General features: G+C 33.3%; 3 protein-coding genes across 5 annotated transcripts in view; 1 reads left to right on the plus strand and 2 right to left on the minus strand.

Annotated features, from left to right (window-relative positions):
- Positions 1 to 10,079, minus strand: LOC148307284 (serine hydrolase-like protein 2). The gene is made up of 6 exons (XM_088263642.1): positions 9,939 to 10,079; positions 7,793 to 7,883; positions 5,622 to 5,800; positions 4,972 to 5,165; positions 3,718 to 3,815; positions 1 to 2,461 (listed from the first exon to the last, which is right to left on the minus strand). The coding sequence occupies exons 1-6, from the start codon at positions 9,985 to 9,987 to the stop codon at positions 2,092 to 2,094; spliced, it is 981 nt and encodes a 326-aa protein (XP_088119768.1). The 5' UTR covers positions 9,988 to 10,079; the 3' UTR covers positions 1 to 2,091.
- Positions 10,080 to 10,897: 818 nt separating this feature from the next.
- Positions 10,898 to 23,064, plus strand: LOC148307285 (retinol dehydrogenase 12-like). Of its 2 annotated transcripts, XR_015837877.1 has the most exons (6): positions 10,898 to 11,288; positions 16,832 to 17,067; positions 17,915 to 18,169; positions 19,973 to 20,045; positions 20,817 to 21,161; positions 21,369 to 23,064. XR_015837877.1 is itself a non-coding variant. In XM_088263720.1 (5 exons), exons 1-5 carry the CDS (start codon positions 11,013 to 11,015, stop codon positions 20,985 to 20,987), a joined length of 1,011 nt encoding a protein of 336 aa, XP_088119846.1. In that variant the 5' UTR covers positions 10,898 to 11,012; the 3' UTR covers positions 20,988 to 21,433. The 2 variants fall into 2 exon arrangements, 1 of the variants encoding a protein (XP_088119846.1); XM_088263720.1 differs by having other exon boundaries at positions 20,817 to 21,433.
- The window catches only part of LOC148307286 (beta-1,4-glucuronyltransferase 1-like), a 197,457-nt gene continuing 186,853 nt past the window's right edge, over positions 12,613 to 23,216 (minus strand). For both annotated transcript variants that reach the window (XM_088263719.1, XM_088263714.1), the window contains one exon: positions 12,613 to 12,735. In XM_088263719.1, the coding sequence (XP_088119845.1) occupies positions 12,642 to 12,735 (94 nt within the window). In that variant the 3' untranslated portion in view covers positions 12,613 to 12,641. The remainder of the gene's footprint in view (positions 12,736 to 23,216) is intronic.

A 23,216-nucleotide genomic window follows, 5' to 3' on the forward strand; every position in this document is an offset into this window, starting at 1 on the left:
TGTTCTTGAATCACTAGAACTTTACTAGAGACATCTATTGGTGAGATGTAAAGAAGCTTTTTACTAAGCAGAAACTCTTATATTAGTATGTGGGGTCCGAATCCTGGATTATAATCACACACATGAGAAACGCCAGAAAATACCATTTTCATTTTTATTATTTAAGCTTATAATTTGACCAGATAATTTATTTACAACATTTTGAGTGTGTCCAAATACTTGTGTGTCCGATGACGGTCGTCAGCCCCGTAAATGCCCAGACTTCCATATTCTTCTTCATCTTTGATGAGATGTCAAAAAATAATATGAAAATAACTCCTGTAATTGGAGATAATCCAGATTTTGTAAACAAGTATTTGGACACACTCAAAATGTTAAAAGAGGTGCATAATAAATAACGTAAAAAAATATGTTGATACAATCCTTCCTCTAATTATACAAATTTACGAGTAAAGTTAAGTCCGTATAAGTACAAAATGCTATGATAAAATATAAATCCAGTATAAGTAATTAAATATAGGCTTTTCGCTTCAAAACAAACATTTTACAAACCGAATCGGATGCCTTATAAATCAAATTAATTAATTAAAATTAAGGACGGGAAGGGTATTTAGAATTTACCTTCTGCGCCGGCCTCATTTCAGAGGCAGAAAAGAAGGAATTATCAAATGTTTTAATATGAATATTATAAACCATATACCTCTTTATTAAGACCTTAACTATATGTACATAATTTCAAATCATGTCGCCAGCGGTCTGCAGGCTTAAAAAATATCCGTCTTAAATGTGTTAAAAGAAGATTGTATTAAAAACATTTGTGCAAAACAGACGTGGAAAATTTGTAAAAAATAAAATACTTTTGTTTCACATGACCTTACATAACCATCAACATCAATCAGCTTTGATCATCAACACTAAAACTAAAACTTTCACTTAAAAATAAAATATTAATAATAAAAAATAGTATCATTGGGTAGAGCCGCTTGGCGGTTGTAGGAATGGAAAATGAGTCATACTCTCTAAGTTAAAATATTACAGCACCTAATAAGTATATAAATGTAAAAAAAACAGCATTATACAGTAAATGACAAAAAAAACAATATTTTCTTTGACAGTATCATTACGGGGATGTCGCACAACTTTGTTCCAAGTAAATTGTCGCGGGTAAAATAGAAACATAATCTATGGTTTAAGTATTTAAATACAACCACAAATGACAGTACAAGTGCCATTTTAGAAATAAATATCACTGGGCTTCAGTAAGTTATAGTTTTGATGTTAGACAATTAGTCAAAGTTTTGATGCAAATCAATTAGTTGAAGTTTTGTCAAATAGCTAACCATTCCGGGAGTATAGATGTAAATGAATGTCAGTGCGAATTTTCATGAAAGGAGTGACAATGTTAATGAATATTGAAGTCCGTCTGTCAATTGGTATGATGTAAACTTGTAAAGCGTAATTGTTTTTACGTAATTTTGTCATAAAATAAAATAAATTTATTTTTATTATTATTATCACATAATTTCTATCTTCATCTTATAAAGATTTCGAGAACAAAAAAATATGTAATAAGAACTCACTCCCCAGACAATGTCGGACATCAATCATTGTACTCCCGGAAAGGTTAAAGTTTTGACATTACGCTCACTCCTTTCAACAACGTCATATATCAAAAATTGACAATTTTTAGTTGTGCATGTTTTCGGAATGCACAGAAAATGTACTATATCCCAGCAAAAGCGGCATATTTTTAACTTAATGTTTATCCGCTACAGGGCAGAAAGTGTTGTTTTTGCATTTTGAGGAAAAGGTATTGTTTAATTATTTTTTTAAATATACCTAATATTTTTCAAATGTAGAAAAAACCTTCAGGTTTTACCTAAAAAGATCTGTTGCACAGTAAAAAGTTCAATTAGTGGCTTGATATTTATTTTTAATACATTGTGTTATATTTTTAAACTTTAAAAACGTTCTCCTGAAAAATCAAGTTTTTTTGATTTATGACGTTCTTGAAAGGAGTGAGCAATTAGTCAATTAAGGTTTTGACGTTAGTCGAATAGTTAAAGTTTTGTTGCTAGTGAATTAGTTTTATCAAAGTTTCGATGTTATCCGTACAGGATTGTTAGTGGCGAACGCCTCCTGGAAAGCCAGCATGACGTCTTCGGTCTCTGCTCTGGGAGGGATCGTGCCCATGAGGAAGGGAGCCACAATACGGATGACTGGGGTGGGGGAGTTGATATGAACATCGTGGTTACCCTTCACGATAGCGGCCCGGAAGTTGGGGTTATTCTGCACGAAGCACTCGAGGACATGGGGCTTCACCATCTGGATCTTCTCGTTGACCGAATTGTCCGCAAAGACTATCAAGTGAGGGATGTCCATCTTGCCATAGAGGTCCAGTTGGTACTGTGCCGAAAACGTCGGTATCGGGAGCACCTTCATGCGCTGTTCCCAACAAAACCTGGAAAAATTAAATCAAAATACAGTGATAGGAATCGTGCATAGCACACGCGGTTTATCATTATGTGTATATGCCCTACTTGTTGACATATTGTTATTGGGCGGTTTTATCATCAACCCCGATACATATCGACCCTAATTAGTATACTAATGAAGGATATTGGTACCATAAATCAAGCTAGGACACAAATGTCAAACCCTCTTCTAGTGTAACAGAAGGCCTCTTGATGACAGTCAACAGACCTTCTGTCGTCCATTGGTGCTTGACTGGAGGCCTAGTACAGGATGCAGAAGCACGGGTAGACTCCAGACAAGATGGTCCGATAACATTAAGAATGTGGCGGGCCTGCACTGGAAGAGAGTCGCGTCCAACAGAGAACCGTGCAAGTCCAAGAGGGAGGCGTTTGTTTAATACTGAACACAAAAAGAAGGTTATGTGACACGTATGTCTGATGATAGATGGATGAAGAAGGTGCTAGATTGGAGGCCTAGAACAGAACGCAGAAGCACGGGTAGGCCCCAGACAAGATGGCATTAGGAAAGTGGCGGGAAAGTGGAAGAGATTCAAGCCCAACAGACAACTGTGGGAGTTCAAAAGGATGGACTTTGTTCAATACTAGTCACAAGAAGAAGGTTATGTGACACATATCGCTCACTCCTTTCAAGAACGTCATAAATCAAAAATTGACAATTTTAAGTTGTGCATATTTTCAGAATGCCCATAAAATGTACTATATCCCAGCAAAAGAGGCATATTTTTAACTTAATATTTACTCGCTACAGGGCAGAAAGTGTTGTTTTTGCATTTTGAAGAAAAGGTATTGTTTAATTATTTTTTGAAATATAATAAATATTTTTCAAATGGAGGAAAAACCTTCAGGTTTTTCCTCAAAAGATCTGTTGCACAGTTAAAAGTTCAATAAGTGGCTTGATATTTATTTTTAATACTTTGTATTATATTTTTTAACTTTAAAAACGTTCTCCTTAAAAATCGAGTTTTTTGATTTATGACGTTCTTGAAAGGAGTGAGCGATATGTCTGATGATAGATGGATGAAGAAGGTGCTTGATTGGAGGCCTAGAACAGAACGCAGGAGCATGGGTAGGCCCCATTCAAGATGGTCCGATGACATTAGGAAAGTGGAAGAGATTCAAGTCCAACAGACAACTGTGGGAGTCCAAGAGGGAGGCGTTTGTTTAATACTGGATACAAGAAGAAGGCTGAAGTAAGCATTTAGTATAAATGTGCATGCATTACTTGTAGAGATTATTCCCAGCCGGTACAAGAGCTCTGGCCAAGACGTAGCCGCCAGCCTGTTCCGTTAGCCCTCTGCTTCTCATTACACTGTCGAGGGCCTAAAAATAATTCACAATAATATCATTATTAATATTTTTAATATTTAAATTGTAATAATCAATAATTAATAATATTTATGAATTGGAGTGATTGATTTATTTTATTTTTGTCCGCCTCCCTAGTGTAATGGTCAGCACGATCGGCTACCGTTCTGGAGGTTCCGAGTTCGATTCCCAGGGGGGGGGTCAAATAAATATAAGTGATTTTTTTATTCAAATATTTATTCAATATTACCCTGGACTGGCACCTGAAGCAGAGGGCTGACTGCCTTTCCTTCGTGTGTTAACAATCGAGATTGCACACCAAGTCCTACCAAAATTAATTTTTAAATCGAGCCTGCGATATGTTCAATGTAATGCTTTATGAAATAGACATCAATAATGTTTCTTCTAATACGTTTAAGAAAAATATAGTTGATGTCTATTTGACTAGTTGATAAAGAAAGTTTCGAGAACCAAGCAACGAGCGGGTGGCACTCACTCACTTTGTCATCATTGAAATGCAATTAGTTGCGATATTAATTTGCCACTTGAATAAAAAACATTTTGAAATACCATTATATCTAGAAAAGGAGAATCTCTCTTTTTTTTAATTTATTTATGGTTCACAAACAATGAAAAACATATTACAATAAATGAAATACCGTGCAATACAAATTGTTTGAATGTTCCCATGTTTCCACCAATTAGATGAGAACACAACAAGCTTACAGAAGCAATAAAGGTGCAGGTTAAACACATAATATATGTATATTCAGAGTAGAAATTTGGTTGTAAAAAAGGGTAGTAACAATTAATGAGATAAGAAAAATAAAAATAAAAATTAGAAGTCAAAATTAAAAGTGAAATTAAACTATTAAGGTACAAAATTCAAGACTCCACCAGATTGGTGAAATCAATTTCAAATTGATTTCGCCAATCCGGTAATAGACCTCTTGTGTTTCTCCGTGCCATCATTAAATATGTCGATGGTCACATTATCAGTATTTTCTAAATTATTATACAATCTTAGCATCCTAGAAATGGAGTTAAAGTGGAAAATATTTGGAACCTCGATGAAACGGGTTAGAATCATCATACAGAGATGAAATTTTGTATCTGAATAGGGCATAATAGCTATAAAAAATTAAGGAAGTATGCGGTTTCAAAAATTTACCTGACGGTAAGTGTACAATGGTCCTGTGTTGGGTCTGGAAGTAAACCTTTTGTAGTTCTTTTCATCGTAAAACGTCTCATAGACGATCTTATACCACAAGCCGAGGTTATCCGCTTCCACGTTAGCGTAGGTGAGCGAGTCCAAAGCCACGAAGCGATTGATCAGATTCGGATAGATCACGTTGAACATGAGACCTGGAAAATGGAAATACAGCAACACTAGATAAGGCCAAATATATACGATTAATTTAGCCAAATGGATCTGTTACGACAACAGAATGATTGCAGTTTGAGCTGCATCGATAGAGCTGGATCACACAGAGAACTATTAGTACTGTACTACAAAATTATCGGCTATTCTGAACATTTTCAAATCCGAACATGCCACAGTCCCAATTAGTTCGAATTTCCGGACTTCCACTGTATAGATATGTTTGAAGGCTGTCTGGAGATTGGATTTGTACTTAATGAAGACTGAATGCCGCCTGCAACGGTTCTGTTCTTTCATACAGACGAAATAAATACATGATGAAATAAAAATTAAATAAATAAATGGAATGGTCGGAGATTCTTCGAAGGACCTTTGAGACCAGAATGGTGACCAAAACATTAATTGATTGATTGGACAAGTATTGAGGTAGAGATACTAACCGATTTGAGCGCCCATGGAATGTCCCACGAAAGCAAACGATTGTAGCTTGTAATGGTCTACGACAAGTTTTAGAGTCGGTATGAAGTCGTACAGATAAAGGGGCTGTCCGGGAGGAAAGGGAGTGGACTTCCCGCATCCGGGCAGTTCTGGGATCAATATCCGAAATCCACGAGGCAATCTAAAAATGTAAAAACTCATGTTTAAACTAAAAATGTAAAAGTGCATGTTTAACCTCGGCTCATAACGCATGTCTGTGGTGAAAACTTCAGTGCATGTTGGTCTTTGGGTCGACCAAAAATCGCGTGTGTTCATTTTGTGTAATTTTAAGTATGTAAATGGTGTGTTATGGTGGTGAAGGGTGGTATTGTTTGCATGCTGTAATAGTGATTGTCCTGACGAAGAGATGGGTACGTCTCGAAACCGGTAGACATAAAAATCTCGGTGAGTGGTTATATACTAATCTTATTTAACATTTTAGTAAAAAAATAAATAAGTAAAAATGAATAACCACAAAGTATGTAAATGCTTTAAATATTAATAATATTGAGAATATAGTAAAAATCAAATCAATTAGTCACACTTGTTTACATTGGAATCTATCATGGCATTAACACATTGTTCCGCCGCGTGTGTGCCGCGGCACACTGGTGTACCGTGGTGTTTAGTTGGTGTGCCGCGGAAAAAAGTCTAGTTGTGTGAAAATAACACAATTGCTCCAAATTTTGATTGCCCGTGCTCAGTTAAGTAGGCTCACATTTAGTATTAAACATATTATGTTAAATATATTACCATAATATGGTAAATATGCACCTCTGAAATTTTTTAATTTGGTAGGTGTACCTTGAATAGAAAAAGTTTGCGGGACCCTGCATTAACACATTGTTGGCAGGAAGTTTTTTCATCAACCCCGACCTAAATTAGTATACTATGTAATAGGGTCGTGACCTAATCACATTCCTTTTCTAACCCTTATCCACACATATAAACACACTAACCATTACACAACAGAGGCAGATAACCTAATCACAAGTAACCGCAAACCCAACTCCGATCTGTACAATGTTTGCAGGCATCATACGCTCTACCAAGAGTAGGCAAATAGAACGCTCAAAAGCATCTCCCGATCTCTACCAACTGTATGTTAAAGAAATTAAAACTATACACATCCACTATCATTTTTAAGATATATAAACGGAATATACTATAAATCCTTGTACATATGCCTTGTAAATATCGCTCACTCCTTTCAACAACTTCATATATCAAAAAAACTTGATTTTTCAGGAGATAGTTTTCAAAGCTTAAGAATATAATACAATGTATTAAAAAAAAATATATCAAGCCATTTATTGAACTTTTTACTGTGCAACAGATCATTTTAGGTAAAACCTGAAGGTTTTTTCTCCATTTGAAAAAAAATAAGTATATTTAAAAAAATAATTAAACAATACCTTTTCTTCAAAATGCAAAAACAACACTTTCTGACCTGGTAAATATTAAGTTAAAAATATGCCGCTTTTGCTGGGATATAGTACATTTTCTTAGCATTTTCTGGGCATTCGGAAAACATGCACAACTGAAAATTGATGATTTTTTTATATATGACGTTGTTGAAAGGAGTGAGCGATATATCGTGCCTATAGGCAAGGAAAATTTTCTTAGGCAACTAATAAACATTATTTAAAAAAAAAAAAACAATAGTTCCAAAAATAAAAGCGGTTAAAAACAAAATTTGTGTTTTATTCATATTTAAGAGTTTATAAAATGTGCCACAAAGGTATCAGCGAATGTTCGTTTGAAAATGCCATAACTAGGCGAAAAAATTGTCACAATATTGATTTTATGTGTTTTTTTTAAACAATATAATACAACTTAGAATACTCAAAAATCTGTTTATTGTAACTGCAGACAGTTGGTAGAATTCCATTTAAATTGTTGGGTAATATATCCAAAATTAAAAATGGTCATTCGATTGAATTCTACTTTTATTCACATGTATGTATATAGTAATATATGACGCGTTTCGTCTTATAAAGACATTATCAAACACTCAATGTATATGTAAATAAAAGTAGAATTTAATCCAATAACCGTATTGAATTTTGGATATATTACCCAACAATCAAAAAATCTATGTTTGATTTAACATTTAAAAAGATAATTTAATGACCTGTTCACAAGAGGAGTGAATCCGCCTGCCGAATCCGACATGCCGTGAAGGAATATCACAGGCTTGCCATCCGGAGTGCCGCATGACACAACTGAAAGAAGAAAAAAAAGTCAACATAAGTTTGGAAGAGATATAAAAATGCATAAAGTCAACTCATTCAATTTACATGTTGAGAGTGTCCAAATACTTAAGTGTAGTGTAATTGTCAGCAAGCTCAGCTACTGTACTGAGGGTCCCGGGTTCGATTTCCAGGGGGGGTCAAATAAATAAAAGTGATTTTTTCGCTCTAATATTTATTCAATATTACCCTGGACCTGAAGCGGAGGGCTGATCACCTTTCCTTCATGTGTTATCGATCAAGAGACACTGCGTTTATATGATGCAGTGCCCTATGCACCATTGAGTACGGATGAGGGTTTTGAAGAAGGAAGATTGTGATAATAATAAGTAATTAGAGGATCGCAAAGGGCTCTATAAAGATTTTTTTAAAATAAGTTCGATAAATAAAAAACAAGTAAAAACAATTTTAACCTTCCCGGTGTTGTGTACATTGTACACATTGCTTCTAATAACCATCAGTATCTCTATAAATGTAATAAATACAAGGCTAAGATTTTAGATTCCTCCATAGTATATTTACGCATTGATTTACAAAATAACATTAATAATAATCAGAATTTATCGGGTACATCGGAGATATTTTGTGAATATCAGAAACAAATTCACATATAAACAGCGCGTGAAGAGTGTGCAGGAACAGCGACACTATATTCGCATCTCACTCTTGCATACTTGCACTGTGCAAGCGTGAGGAGCTCAAAGCTCAATGTTCTCTGGCTAGCTAGCGAGCTAGCGGCAGTAGCTCTTGAGCTTCCAACTAGAGTGGACCTATGCTTGTTCCGTGAGCGTTGCCAGATGATTTTTTAATGTTTTCAGCAAATTAATCTAAATTCTTATAATTTTTTACTTCATTTATAATTAATTAAGGGGATTAGCTATGAATATCCATATTTTTCCGATTTAAAATTGCTAATTTTTTAATCTATAGTGACTGCCCAACTTCAGGGTGCGCATTTTTATTTTAGCACCGGAAGGGAAAGGTTAACTAGGATGTAAAAACGTCTAGGAAATTCAGTATATGGAGAAAATTAACATAGATGTAAAGCGCTACAAAGAAAAAGGATGGAGTCGTTAAACAAAGAATGGTTTTTAAAGTTAGTTTAAAGAAATAGTTAGTTTTTTATGAAGTTAGTTTTTTTTCTTTCTTTTATTGTGTGTATATTGTGTAAAAATAGAAAAAAATCATATGAAACGCATGCAAAAAGAACTCCACCGACAAGACACATAACGTGGCTTGGTGGGTCTCTGCAAAAAACAATGCTAATTATGTTTATGAACATTTTAGTGAATGTATGTATGTATTTATCAAAATGATAAATAAAATAATTAATAAATGATTAATAAATAATGTACAGTATCGAACAGATTAATTGAAACAAAACTTTTTTGTTGTATCTTTGTAAAATGTTTTGTTTATTAGTTATATCACAAATTAATATTTAATATGATCACACTTGGGCTCAATCAAAGATTTTACTCTTCTTGGCATCTATTATATAAGGTTTTGGCACGTGGATGCCATTTTTTCGTCTCGAAACCATACCTGAATTATGGACAAAATGAGCTTTTCCACCGTAGTGCAATCAATTTTGGAGAGCCGATTCTTACAGATTGCCGATAGATTTGTTAGGTTTATATCTGGCAAAATTCTCAACCAGTCCAACACATTTCATTGTTTTTGTGTGAAAATTTTCATATTTTTTTTGCATTTGTGGCAGGGGGTTAAATCCTGCTAAAATATTCTATTCCCATTTAACCTTCAACAAAACTTTTTTTTTAATAAGAAAAGTTTTGTTTTAATCAATCTGTTCGATACTGTATATATACAATTAACAAATAAATATTTGAATAAAAAATAATAATAAAAAAGTTCAAATGTCAATGTGTTTTATTATCATACTAAACAGGGTCAGGATTTGAAGGTAATCATGCTATCTTAGTAACTGGTTTTAGCTATTATAATTCAGGAAACTGATCAAAGTTCAAAAACGAAACTAGAGATTTTTTTTTAATTTGAATTATTTACCGCACACTCTTCCCCACGGGGCGTTGATGTACTCATCTTGAAACAACATGATTTTAAATTATAATTCTCACTTTGAAAATATAATCTAGACTTCGAAAAACGAAATTTCCAAAACTATTGTCACTTCGGAAACTAAACGTCAGTTTGACAGCTGACTGAACTGAAAACTGAAACTGATACCACAGACATACTAACTTCTAGATTATGAAGTAGGATAAAATGACAGCTATTTATTTATGACTTTTGCACAATATCAACACCTATTTTTGTATCGTTTAATATTGGTGTTGCATAAATCTTGTGATTTTCTTCTTAGTCTTCTTCTAAAAGATAGTTGGCCGTCGGCTGCATTTTGGAATATGTTGAATGACCCCTCGCAAGAGAAAAGAGATCCTCAGGACGGTAAATTCTAACCCACTTTCTTATGTTATTGAAACAGAATTTTCTATTCTTGATATATCTAAGGTAGTCAAACTTCTTTATTTTGATTTAAACCAGTTATTGGCAAGTTTTCTTATTTATGCCATATACAAACGATGCAATAAAAGGCCAAATATTTTTTCTTAATTTACCAAAATGTAGAAATAATGGTTATATAAACATAGTCTTTACTTGCATATAACCTTCCATACTCATAAAACGATAGTAAGTGATTCGAGTAAAAATACTCAATCTTATTTATTTTTGTTCACGAAATAATAAAAAAAAATCTGGGAAGGTTCAAATGAAATCCATTCAATGCACGCACATATCCCAGGATAAAAGCCAAAACATCAACTCTTGATCCTTAGCATATTTTTCTCTTGCGTTTATCAAATGCATTTTCATCGATTTTTTTGTGAAAAATCTCCTAATGGATGAGTAGGTATATACTTATTTATATTTACATAATTCTCTATGGATTATGTTTATTTTTTAAATAATGGCAGCATTAGCCGGCACTAGGTTACCGTGGTTTTGACTTTGACGTAACTTCCATTATAAGATTGCCGACTCCTCTCTCGTCGCCTGTGCGTTGCGTTATTTATATCTGTAAAAGTTTCAGACGGATTTTAATAGTTACAGGTTTTCAAGATGCTGCAAAAGGCGGTTTACGTAGCCGTGCCTCTCCTGGTCACAGTGGGGCTCATAAGAAAATATTTGGATTATATTTGGGGACACTGCAAAAGTACGCACTCTCTGAGAGGGAAGACGTTTTTAATCACCGGCGCTAATTGCGGGATCGGTTTCGAAACAGCTAAAGCCCTCGTGAAAAGGAACGCCCGAGTCATATTTGCCTGTCGAAATGTCGAAAGCGCTAAGAAAGCCATTGAAGACATCAGGAAAGAGCAGAAATCCGGCGGAGAAATGGTATGTTGTCATTATATTTATTTATTTTTGCGATAAGAGAGTTGCAGAGGTCATCTAAGGCTTTACATGAATTATGAAACCATCAAAACGGTATTTTATTCAAATATGTCTCTACCTGTTAATCTATAAATTAAATAATATCAATAAAAAAACTTAACTATTTATTTATTGATTTGGCGTTTAATTTGTAGAACTCCATTTTAATATATGAATTAATTTTTAAATCAAACAGATTTTTTGAGTCTAATAAGTTGTATTTTATTAAAAAAAAATTTAAAAAACATGAAAATTGATCTTGTGACAATTGTTTCGCCTAGTTATGGCATGTTAAAACGAATGTGAAGATTAAATGGACTGACGGTCCTTATGTAGCTATACAGTATCTACTCAATGAATTAGGGCCACCCATTATTTTTTTGAATACTCTGAAATCTTTTGGATTATTATATTTATTTTACATAAATACTTTAAGTTTTCTATTGACATCTAATATCATGTATATTACCTTCAATAATATGTAAAATATACCTGGATTGTTTAAGCCTTTACAAAATTTCAAACCCTTTTTCTGAGAAAGGTCCCTAATTAGCACAGGTAGACAGATAGTTGAAAGTTCAAAAAAAAGTCCTATCTCATTTATTAGTGAAGTTTCTTGAGTTCTGGTTGTTGTTTTGTTCAGAGAGGTTATATAGTTATCGTATCTTGTGAAAAAAACTTAATTTTTAATTTTAGTTCATAAAGTATAAATTTTTTTTGTAAACACAAGTGTTTTTTTTGAAAAGGACAAAATGGGAAAAAGTAAAGACATTTCTGAGGAAAAAAAGTCTAGTGTTATAGTGCTACTAAAATTAGGAATACTATCTAATAGAGAAATTTCAAAAAAAGAAAACGTTTCTCGTCAAACAGTGGACAGAATTTCAAAATCAATAAAAAATCAGTCACCCGCCACCAGCAATCGGCGAAAGAACTGTCGTAGGATTAGAAAAACAACACCGAAGACTGATCGAAAAATCGTTCAAAGTGCCTTAGAAAACCGTAGTGCATCAGCAAAAACATTAAAAATAAAATTGGAAGAAGAGGGTATAAATATATCGGTATCAACACTGAGGCGACGTCTTTACGAAGTAAATCTGAAATGCAGGCGCCCTGTAAAAGCACCAAAATTGACACCACGAATGAAAGCGGATCGATTAAAATGGGCCAGGCTACATCGAAATTACTCGGTAGATGATTGGAAAAAGGTATTTATTTAAATTGAATTTTCAACATATCATTTTAGTAAATAAACTTATATATTTGAATTAAACTTAAATTTTCATTCTTTTTCAGGTCATCTTTAGTAATGAGTGCCGGTTAGAAGCCGTGACAGAGAGCCGTCGATTCGTCAGGAGAACACCAATGGAACGTTACAATGAGGCCTGTGTGGTAAAAGTAATCAAACACCCCCCTGCAACAATGATATGGTCATGTATTATTAACAATTTACCTGGGCCGTTGTTTTTCGTGGAAGGAACATTGAACCAAAATTTCTATAAGCAGGTCCTCGAACGAATTTTACTGCCCTTCTACCATACACTCGACCCAACAGAAGGTCCATACATCTTCATGCAGGATGGGGCACCTTGCCACCGGGCTTAATCAATAATAAAATTTTTGTCTAACAAAAATCTGCCTTTGCTCCCCTGGCCTGGAAATTCTCCGGACCTTAATCCTATAGAAAACGTATGGAGCATGTTAAAAAATAAGGTATACTCATTTCTAAATCCGACAGTAGACTGTCTAAAAAAAATATTCAAAAAATTTGGTCAGAAGACGAAGAAATAAAAAACATGATAAAACAGTGCATTTTAAGTATGCCAAAAAGAATTGAGGCAGTTATTTCTGTCAAAGGTGGAAATACTAAATACTAACTATATTTATATGAAAATATATGCATAATTTAAGCGTAATAAAGTGTTCATGTGTAAATAAAATTCAATGTTGTTTTATTCAAGGTTTTCTCTGAGTTATTCCTGTTTGAATTGAGAAATTGCGCGAAATTCTGCGTGGCCCTAATTCATTGAGTAGATACTGTACAATTCTAGGTAATTAATTGATAGTTTTAACATGTGCAGTAATAATTTATGGGAGACAACAATAGTTAATGGGGTAAGTAGGTGCGTACACTTATATTTATTTTCTGGGAAAGGAAGAATCTATTCACATGGCAATTTGTGAGGGAATGTTTTTGAACTAAATACAATTGTTGGTAATATTATTTTTAAGAACTTATATATGTAGATATAATTGACAACATTTTGAGTGTGTCCAAATACTTGTTCACAAAATCTGGATTATCTCCAATTACAGGAGTTATTTTCATATTATTTTTTGATATCTCATCAAAGATGAAGAAGAATATGGAAGTCTGGGCATTTACGGGGCTTACGACCGTCATAGGCTGGTTTAAGTGATCACTTTACACACGTGTAACATTCACCAATTCTACCCATTATTGACAACCACACTACTCAAAATTCTTGGAAGTTCTATATATATGAACTAATTTAGAAACCTTGTTCATGAATCACTAGAACTTCACTAGAGACATCTAGACAGCCAAACTTTCCTCGGTCTTCCTCCGTTCCTATTTCCAACTACATTCGCCTCAAATTTGTTTTACCATTCTTTTTCCACTCATTCTTTTCACATGCCCAAACCATCTCAATACACCTTTTTAATTTAATCGATAATGCTTATCTCAGCCTTGTATTCCTTCCTTATTTCATTTGAACATCTATCATACATCATTTTGCTACACTGAGATCGCATATCCTCTCCATTCAATCTACTTTCATCCTTCTTTTGCCAACTCCATGCTTCACTTCCATATATTAGAATACCAGGACTTTTATTTTATTTTTATTTTTATTTTTATTTTTTTTATTTGTATACATTTATTTAAATCGCAATTTTTACATATTTAGAACATTTTTTTTTTGCAGAGACCCACCAAGCCACCTTGTGTGTCTTGTCGGTGGAGTTCTTTTTTAATACAATTTTTTTTGTTTTAACCATTTTTTAATATACACACAAAAAAGAGAAAAAATTAAGAATATAAACATTTTACAATTTTCAAAAAATAAAAAAAAACTCTGTTGTGTACTGCCAATTCACCTTTCGATGCTATAAATCACACAACATTTTGAGTGTGTCCAAATACTTGTTCACAAATCTGGATATCTTAAATAGATGTCATAAATAATATGAAAATAACTCCTATAATTAGAGATAATCCAGATTTGTGAACAAGTATTTGGACACACTCAGAACGTTGTAAATAAAATGACTGGTCAAATTATAAGCTTAAATAATAAAAATGAAAAGATTTTTCCTGGCGTTTCTCATGTGTATGATTATAATCCAGGATTCGGATCTCACATACTAATATAAGAGTTTCTGCTTAGTAAACAGCTTCTTTTCATCTCACCAATAGATATCTCTAATGAAGTTCTAGTGATTCAAGAACAATGTTTCGAAATTGGTTCATATATATAGAACTTCCAAGAATTTGAGCAGTGTGGTTGTCAATAATCGGTAGAATTGGTGAATGTTACACATGTGTAAAGTGATTAGAGTGACACTAAAACCAGCCTATGACGGTCGTCATCCCCGTAAATGCCCAGACTTCTTCCATATTCTTCTTCATCTTTGATGAAGTGTCATAAATACTATAAATCATCATTAAATTCATATATTCAATGTGAAACAAAGGTTTTTTTAAGCATTTTTTGTACTTATCTTATATGTATTGCACCTATCAGTGATGTTTCTTGTTTGAGATAAGATAATGTTAACGAAAGAATATTGTTGTGATTTTTTGTGATAACCTGGACTATGATCACACATCCGTATCTATGTGACTAACATCATTAAACTTGTAATATAAGCATGACAACAGGCTGCTTAGGTCTACAAAATAATAAAGTTGAAATATTTGTGTATTTATATGTTTTTATTTTACCACACACATAATAACAAATTACAAATTTTTTTGACATCTCATCAAAGATAATAAAGAATATGGAAGTCAGGACATTTACGGGGCTGATGACCATCATAGGCTGTTTTAAGCGATCACTTTACACACGTGTAACATTAATCAATTCTACCCATTATTGACTACCACACTAGTCAAATTCTTGGAAGTTCTATACATATGAACCAATTTTGAAACATTATTCTTGAATTACTAGAGACATCTATTGGTGAGATGAAAAGAAGCTTTTTATTGAGCAGAAACTCTTTTATTAGTATGTAAATGCCCAGACTTCCATATTCTTCTTCATCTTTGATGAGATGTCAAAAAAATAATATGAAAATAACTCCTGTAATTGGAGATAATCTAGATTTTGTGAACAAGTATTCGGACACACTCAAAATGTTGTAATATAAGCATGACAACAGGCCGCTTAGATCTACAAATCTTAAATCAAACACAGATTTTTCGAGTGTACCTAGCTGTATTTTACTAACAAAAACACATTAACCCGATGGTTGCCAGAGACGAGATATCTCGGCAAATGGCGGAGTGCCCGTATGGCCAGAGACGAGATATCTCGTCAGTACTTTTGATGACGTATTACTCCGCAGTTTTAACTCATATTGACAATCTGTCAAAAACGGAACATACATTGCCATCGGTTGAAGTTGTCACAAAATATTTTATAAAGTTTTTAAATACTTTTAAGTGATTTATCGGTATCACTTTCAGCTGACAGTTGACAGATGTCATTAGGGCTACCACTCAAACCACTTGAAATATTGATTATTTTAATCGATTGTTTTGAACGCCAGGGGTTTTTATTTTGCTCAATTTTTTTGTGTTTTTCTTATTATTTTAAAATATTCCATTGATAAATAATAGTTGTGTGTTAATATTAAATTTAATAAAAACTTGCGTGTGCGACTTAGTGTGACAACCCTGAAAATTTGAAACTGGTTTAACTTCAAGAATAAAACTCTAACAATCGATGCGGGATATAATATTTGGTAAGTAAATTATAATTCAATAAAAACAACAAAAAAAAAATCTTTAGACAACTTTTTTTTTTCAAAAAAATACTTGGCCTGTTGAGCACTGCCGCGTAATTTATTTGCGGCTATGAAAAGGTTAAAAATTAATATTGTGACAATTGTTTCGCCTAGTTATGGCATTTTCAAACTAATGAAATTAAAATGGAGTTCTAAAAATTAAACGCCAAAACAATAAATAATTTGAGAAGGTTTTAGAGCTTTATTGCGACATATGCAGAGTCATTCTTCTCCGTCTTATTCCTCATTACTGAGGGTTGTGACCCTTGTGGAGGCAATGACTCTTCTCCAGTTATCCCTTGACTGCGCTGCACGTAGCGCTCCAACCACCGAGGTGCCTGCTGCTGCCTCAACTCCATCGGTCCATCGTGTGGGGATCTTCCTCTCCCTCTCTTTCCTTCCAGGCTACCGATCATAACCAGTCGTTCCAGGCTATCCTCAATGTTTATTATTTGTTTTATTTTCCATAGATAATAATGCAACTGGACTTGTCTTCCTTGGAGTCTGTTAAAGCCTTCGCTAACATTGTGAAGACTGGTTTCAACAAGATAGACGTGTTGATCAACAACGCGGGAGTGTATCTGCCAATCAGCGATGATTCCAAGACCAAGGACGGCTTCGAGGCTCACTTTGGAGTCAACCATTTGGGACACTTCCTGCTCACGAAACTGCTGCTGGATCTGCTGGAGAAGGCGGCACCAAGCAGGTAAGGTGCCAATCTTCTTGTGATTGCAGTTGTTTTTGTCATGAAAGGGGTCTTCTTCGGGGGCTACAATCTGTGTGATGATTCCGCTACAATGCATGTCAGAGAAGATTGATAAAATACCGATATAAGATTTTTAAAAATAACAGAAAAGTTTTTTTAAATGGATGGGTCTGAACAGAAACCAAGAGTTTCTTTTTTCCTGAGAATGTGGTGGTAGCTTTTCAAATTACCAAATTAATTCTAAACCTTCACTTTTATTTTTACCCGTAGACAATGATTGTATTGGATAACTATCTGTATGTAAATATCTAATTGTAAGAATAAAAAGCCCGCATCCGTAGTGTAGTGGTCAGCACGCTCGGCTACCGTACTGGAGGTCCCGGGTTCGATTCCCAGATGGGGTTCAAATGAATATAAATGATTTTTTCACTTTAATATCTATTCAATATTACCCTGGACCGCTACTTGAAGCGGAGAGCTGATCACCTTTCCTTCGTGTGTTAACCGATCGAGATAACACTGCGTTTAGATGATGCAGTGCCCTATGCACCACCGGGTGGTGCGGATAAGGGTTTGAAGAAGAAGAAGAATGAAAGACTGCAATACTTAAGATTACTTTAAAATGTAAAGCGCTCTTGAGATGATTTCCCTTAAGGTGGGGACTGACCCCACATTTCGTTGTAACGTAACATTCGCGGCGAGCATCCGACATCGGATGGATGCACTCAGAACGCTGTGCGGACTATACCAATGCTCGCATCGTAACGTGTTACGTTACGACCAAATGACTCCGGTTAGTCCCCACCTTTAGAAAACCGTGCTTATATTTTCCGATGTATTATTTTAGGGTAGTGATTCTCTCGTCCACTCTTCACGAACGAGGGGAGGTCAACTTTGACGACCTGAACATGACTAAGATCATAGCGGCCGTCAAGGCCAAAGATAAGGAGGTCACGAAGAAGACAAAGAGGATGAATCCCGGCTACTGCAACTCCAAGCTGATGAACGTGTACTTCGGAAAGGCACTCGCGGAGAGAACTAAGGATAAGGGAATCGATGTCTTCATGGTCTGCCCCGGCTTCACGTATACCAGTCTGTTTAGGTAGGTTATTATTTTATTTTAATTTATATTTGAAGCACTAACATTGTGACTTTCCATTTTATAATTAAAATGTTACTTTGTTTTAAAATCACTATAAACATTTTATTATAACTTAATTATAATAGACTTTTCCACTGACACTTCGTGATGGGATTGCATTTTAATATATTATTAGAATAAAACCAATATTTTTAGCTATATTATTAAAAATATTATTAATATCATACAAAACTTAAATTTACTCAAATTAAATTAATTTCTCAACAAAATTATATCAAATCATGGTTATCAACTCCTGCCTTGTTTTATATATATAACATAACAATTTGTATAGCCTCCCATCAGTCTGATGATGTCGGTAACGACGAAACCCGGTCGCTGGTCAAATGAAAATATAGTGGAAAAGCTAAAAATATTGGTTTTAATCTAATTATGTATTAATTATAATGTCTACCGGTTTCGAAGCTAACTTGTGTCTTGATAAAAAAGCGGTTAGCTTCAAAACCTGTAGATATTATAATTAAGTTATAATAAAATATTTAAAGTGTAATATTTATATGCTAACCGCTTCTTAGACAGTAAGACTGATTAATACTATTAATAATAATACCCCATGGTAGACGACTCCCTGGCAGACCACCAAAGAGATGGGTGGACAGCTGGGAATCGACGTCGCAGGAGGCTAATCCCTCTTAAAAACAGGCCGCAAGGCCTATAATAAGAAGAAAAAGAAGAAGAATTATAATAATATTGATTAATAATATTAATCATTTTGATAAAGAAGCGGTTAGCTTCGAAACCGGTAGACATTATAATTAAGTTATAGTGATTTTAAAACAAAGTTACTTTTTAATTTTATTTTATTTGTAATATTTATTTTTCCCTAAGGTTTTTGAAGGGAAACTTTTTTATTGTAACTGAAGACAGTTGATAGAATTCCATATTGAACTGTTGGGTAATATATCCAAAATTAAACAAGGTTATTGGATTGAATTCTATTTTTATTTACATATATGTATATGATAAAATGTGACGCGTTTCGTCTTACTAAGACATTATCAAACACTGACTAAAAATATTTACAAAATGCCTTATATACTAATAATAATTGCTATTATTAGGTCTAGGGGTACATATAATGCTTGGTATTTCAGTGGGTAATGTGGGTGTCTATGAAAGTTAAGATAAGCAATGTAGTGAAATGTCAATTCGGGCATAATGAGTACACTTTGTATGGAAACTTTTTTTCCACGGTAGTTCAAATTGGCTTGGGTCAGACAAAAAACTGAAACACTTCGGGGAAGAATGGGAGAATTTTTAATGCGGCAGTCTGCTGGCATACCCGTGTACTGTGTTAATACGTAGTCTAGGAAAACCAGTAGGCGCTTGCATATCACATTGTACATTAGCTGAACCGTTTTAATATTTATTTGTTAAGGCTGAGATCTCAAACATTTAAATTCAGAATGTAAACAGCCGCGCTAGGGAGCAGACGTGTTTCCGCATGCAATTTTTTTTTAGATTTCACTGCTTACCTTTCAATAACTCTTTTATTTTCATTGATCAAATAAAATATAATATATGTGGAAAAAACTATGCATTTAATTGTTATTTTATTTTATAAAATGCAGTTCCACCAAAATAAGTCAGTAAAAAACTTAAATTGTTCTTCTTTATATGTTTTACCCACTTAAAAACAATGGTTCAAAATGTTATTAATATCTTACTATAGGAGAGGTTCATAAGGAAAGAAATTAATTATAAATTATTTATTGTTTTAAAATTCATAAAAATATATTTCAGGAGCGTGTTCAGATGGTATCACTTCATCCTGATGTGTCCCATATTCCTCTTCTACATGCGATCAGCTAAACAGGTAGATTTTATTTATTAATTTTTAAAACATTGACTGAATATATATAAAAAATCTCACATGTGAAAGAAATGAATCAATTGAAGGATAACACATGTGAGATTCGGAAATTTTGAAATACAACTTCTGAAATTTGAGTAGTGCGGTTGTCAATCATGGGTATACTGATGAATGTTACAAATGTGTACAAAGTGATACAAAGTGATCACTTAAACCAGCCTATGATAGGTTGTGAGTTTATGTATTAAATGTTAAATCTAACATTGATTTTTGGAGTCTATTAAGTTGCATTTTATTGTTGAAAAAAAACATGTAAAAATAAATTTTGTAACAATTGCTTCACCTAGTTATGGCATTTTTAAACAAATGTGAAGATTAAATGAACTGAAGGTCCTTATGTAGCTATACAATTCTAGGTACTTAGGTAATAGTTTTAACATGTGCAGTAATAATTTACTAGAGACAACAATAGTTAATGGGGCATGTAGGTATGTATACTTATATTCATTTTCGGAGAAAGGAAGAATCCGTTGACATGGTATTGTGAGACCATTAATGTTTTTATGTGTTTCTTTTACAATAAAATACAACTTAATATGTACAAAAAAAATTGTATTTGATTTAACATTTGGTACATAAATTAAAATGGAGTTCTACAAATTAAATGCCAAATCTATAAATAGGTTGTGACCCCTATATATATCCAAACTTTTATATTCTTCTACATCATTTATGTTGAGATATCAAGTATTAAAGTGAAAATTCCCATTTCAGGGTGCCCAAAGCGTTTTGCACTGCGCTACCGAGAGCTATCTGGAAGGACACACCGGAACATTCTTCAGGAACTGCGCTCCGTACCGGTCCAAGGCGACATTCGATAAGGGGGTCGAGGAGAAACTCTGGGAAGTGAGCGAGGCACTCGTGGAAGCTGGCAAGCCATCGTAAAACTAGCAAGGATCGACGCCATCTTGTGGTCCGACTGTCGTGTGACTCATAGACAATTTAATAAAAAAAAATATAAAAAAAAAACAAATGTTTAAGCATTTGAATGCATTAAACCACTTAATGCTCGGGTTTGTTTCATAAAAATAGAACTAAAATATCCGGTTATTATATATCGTAGTCGTACAGGAGAAAGCGACCAACTACCAAAACGTAAAATGTCCAGGAGGGCCATTTTACGTTTCCATCATACCAAAACGTAAAGTCACTTTTGCTTGGCAAGAAAATAAACATTAATGCAGTTAATCATTTTTAACAAGTCAATACGTTATACTTCCAAGTTTAAAATCCTTAGGGATTTTTTTCAGGGCAATATTAAGCTAGTAAGATATCAAATAGTCAATGATCACGTTTTTGTAAAAAATGCACTTGGTCACTTTCTCCTGTATGACAACGATATATATATATATATATATATATATATATATATATATATATATATATATATATATATATATATATATATATATATATATATATATATATATATATATATATATATATATATATATATATATATATATATATATATAAATATATTAAAAAAAAAATTTTTAAGTTTACATAATTTAACACATTGTTTGCGGGAAACGCTTAAAGCGTTTTTATATACTGTTGGTAGCGGGCGGGAGACACTGCTTGTTCAAAAACATTAAGTGGTTCTAAAACGCTTGTTCATAATATTTATCAGAACGCTCTCTTTGTCATACATCGTTCACTTTGTGGAATACCACTTTTGGACGGGTGTTCTTAACGCTTGTGGACCTCTGGCGACGGGATTTGATAATTATGTATGTATGGTTAAGACCTCAATTCAACATAATATTTATATGAAAACATTAAATATGTAATTCTTTATTTTTTTACTTGAAATGAGGCCGGTGCTGATCGTAAAAATACCCTTCCCGTCCTTAAGCATCAATCGGCCGAACGGGTAGAAATACCTTTCCCGTCCATAGTGTGTTGAAAACACTACTTTACGACATCCGGTTTTGGAATAACTATTCTATCATCAGGTCAAATTTAGACTGTCTACATTTTCTTACTATTACACAAAGTAAACGATGAATGATAAGGAGAGTGTTATATTACCATACCACAAAGTTAACAATGCTTTTAATATACAAAAAAAATACTGGTTTAATTGTAAGTGTGATCACTTTCAAACTTGTAAGTTTTGATAACAATAATATTAACTCATTCGCTGCCTTATACACGCACAGGCGCATGGTATGGTGCCATCAGCAAAATCCAATCACATGCAAGCGCGTGATGTGTATTTGATATATTATTCATATTTGGATTACATATTCGGCATTGTGTTAAGCGAGTGTAGTCGTATCGGCATGGATAATTTTTCTTAAAAAATATTTATCTATATGGAAAATATTTATCTATATTACCATAAAAATAACATGGCTTCTGGTGAAATATTGGTTCCCTAACCGGGCAGCGAATGTGTTAAGCAGAAAATAGAATTATGTGCATTTTTATACATTTATTTTATAGCGAAAATACATATGCAACTTTTATTAAAAATAACATGAAATTTATTTGTAATATTTTGTCTGTTTATTATTCGAATTTATTTGACTGTTGAATAGTCTTTATATCTATATATATATATAAAAAAATTAAAAGTTCATTTGCTCAAAATCTTAAATCTCCCTAAAGGTATTCACTGATTGCTTGAAATTTTAACATAATATTGCATTCGAATGTGTGCATTTTTTACCTGTGACAGATAAAAAATACTTTAAAAAAAAATTGTATTAACGCAAAGGCAGCGCAAAAGGTATTTTACAATTCTCAAATGCAGATTAAGTTTCTATTACTAAAGAGACTAGGCATTTTGAAGTAGCCGATTCTCAGTTACCTAATTATTGTCACAAAAAAGATGAATTAAATAAAATACACCCATTATTTTTATATTTCAAAAGTTGTTAGTGTTATTTTTATTTATTTGTTAGTTATAATATAGAATTGTTATTTATTTTAATAAAAATTGTTATATTACTTATTGTTGTTTTATTTGTATTTCCCTTCTTTGTTACCTGTTACATGTGGTCCCAAATGAATACTTTGATAAAAATCCACAATAAATCTCAGATTTGTCCGCCTCCGTAGTGTAATGGTCAGTACGCTTGGCTACCGTTCTGGAGGTCCCGGGTT

This window comes from Brachycentrus maculatus, unplaced genomic scaffold (assembly GCF_059751285.1).
Source record: "Brachycentrus maculatus isolate JH-2025_06_01 unplaced genomic scaffold, ASM5975128v1 h1tg000202l, whole genome shotgun sequence".
NCBI classification, from domain to species: domain Eukaryota; kingdom Metazoa; phylum Arthropoda; class Insecta; order Trichoptera; family Brachycentridae; genus Brachycentrus; species Brachycentrus maculatus.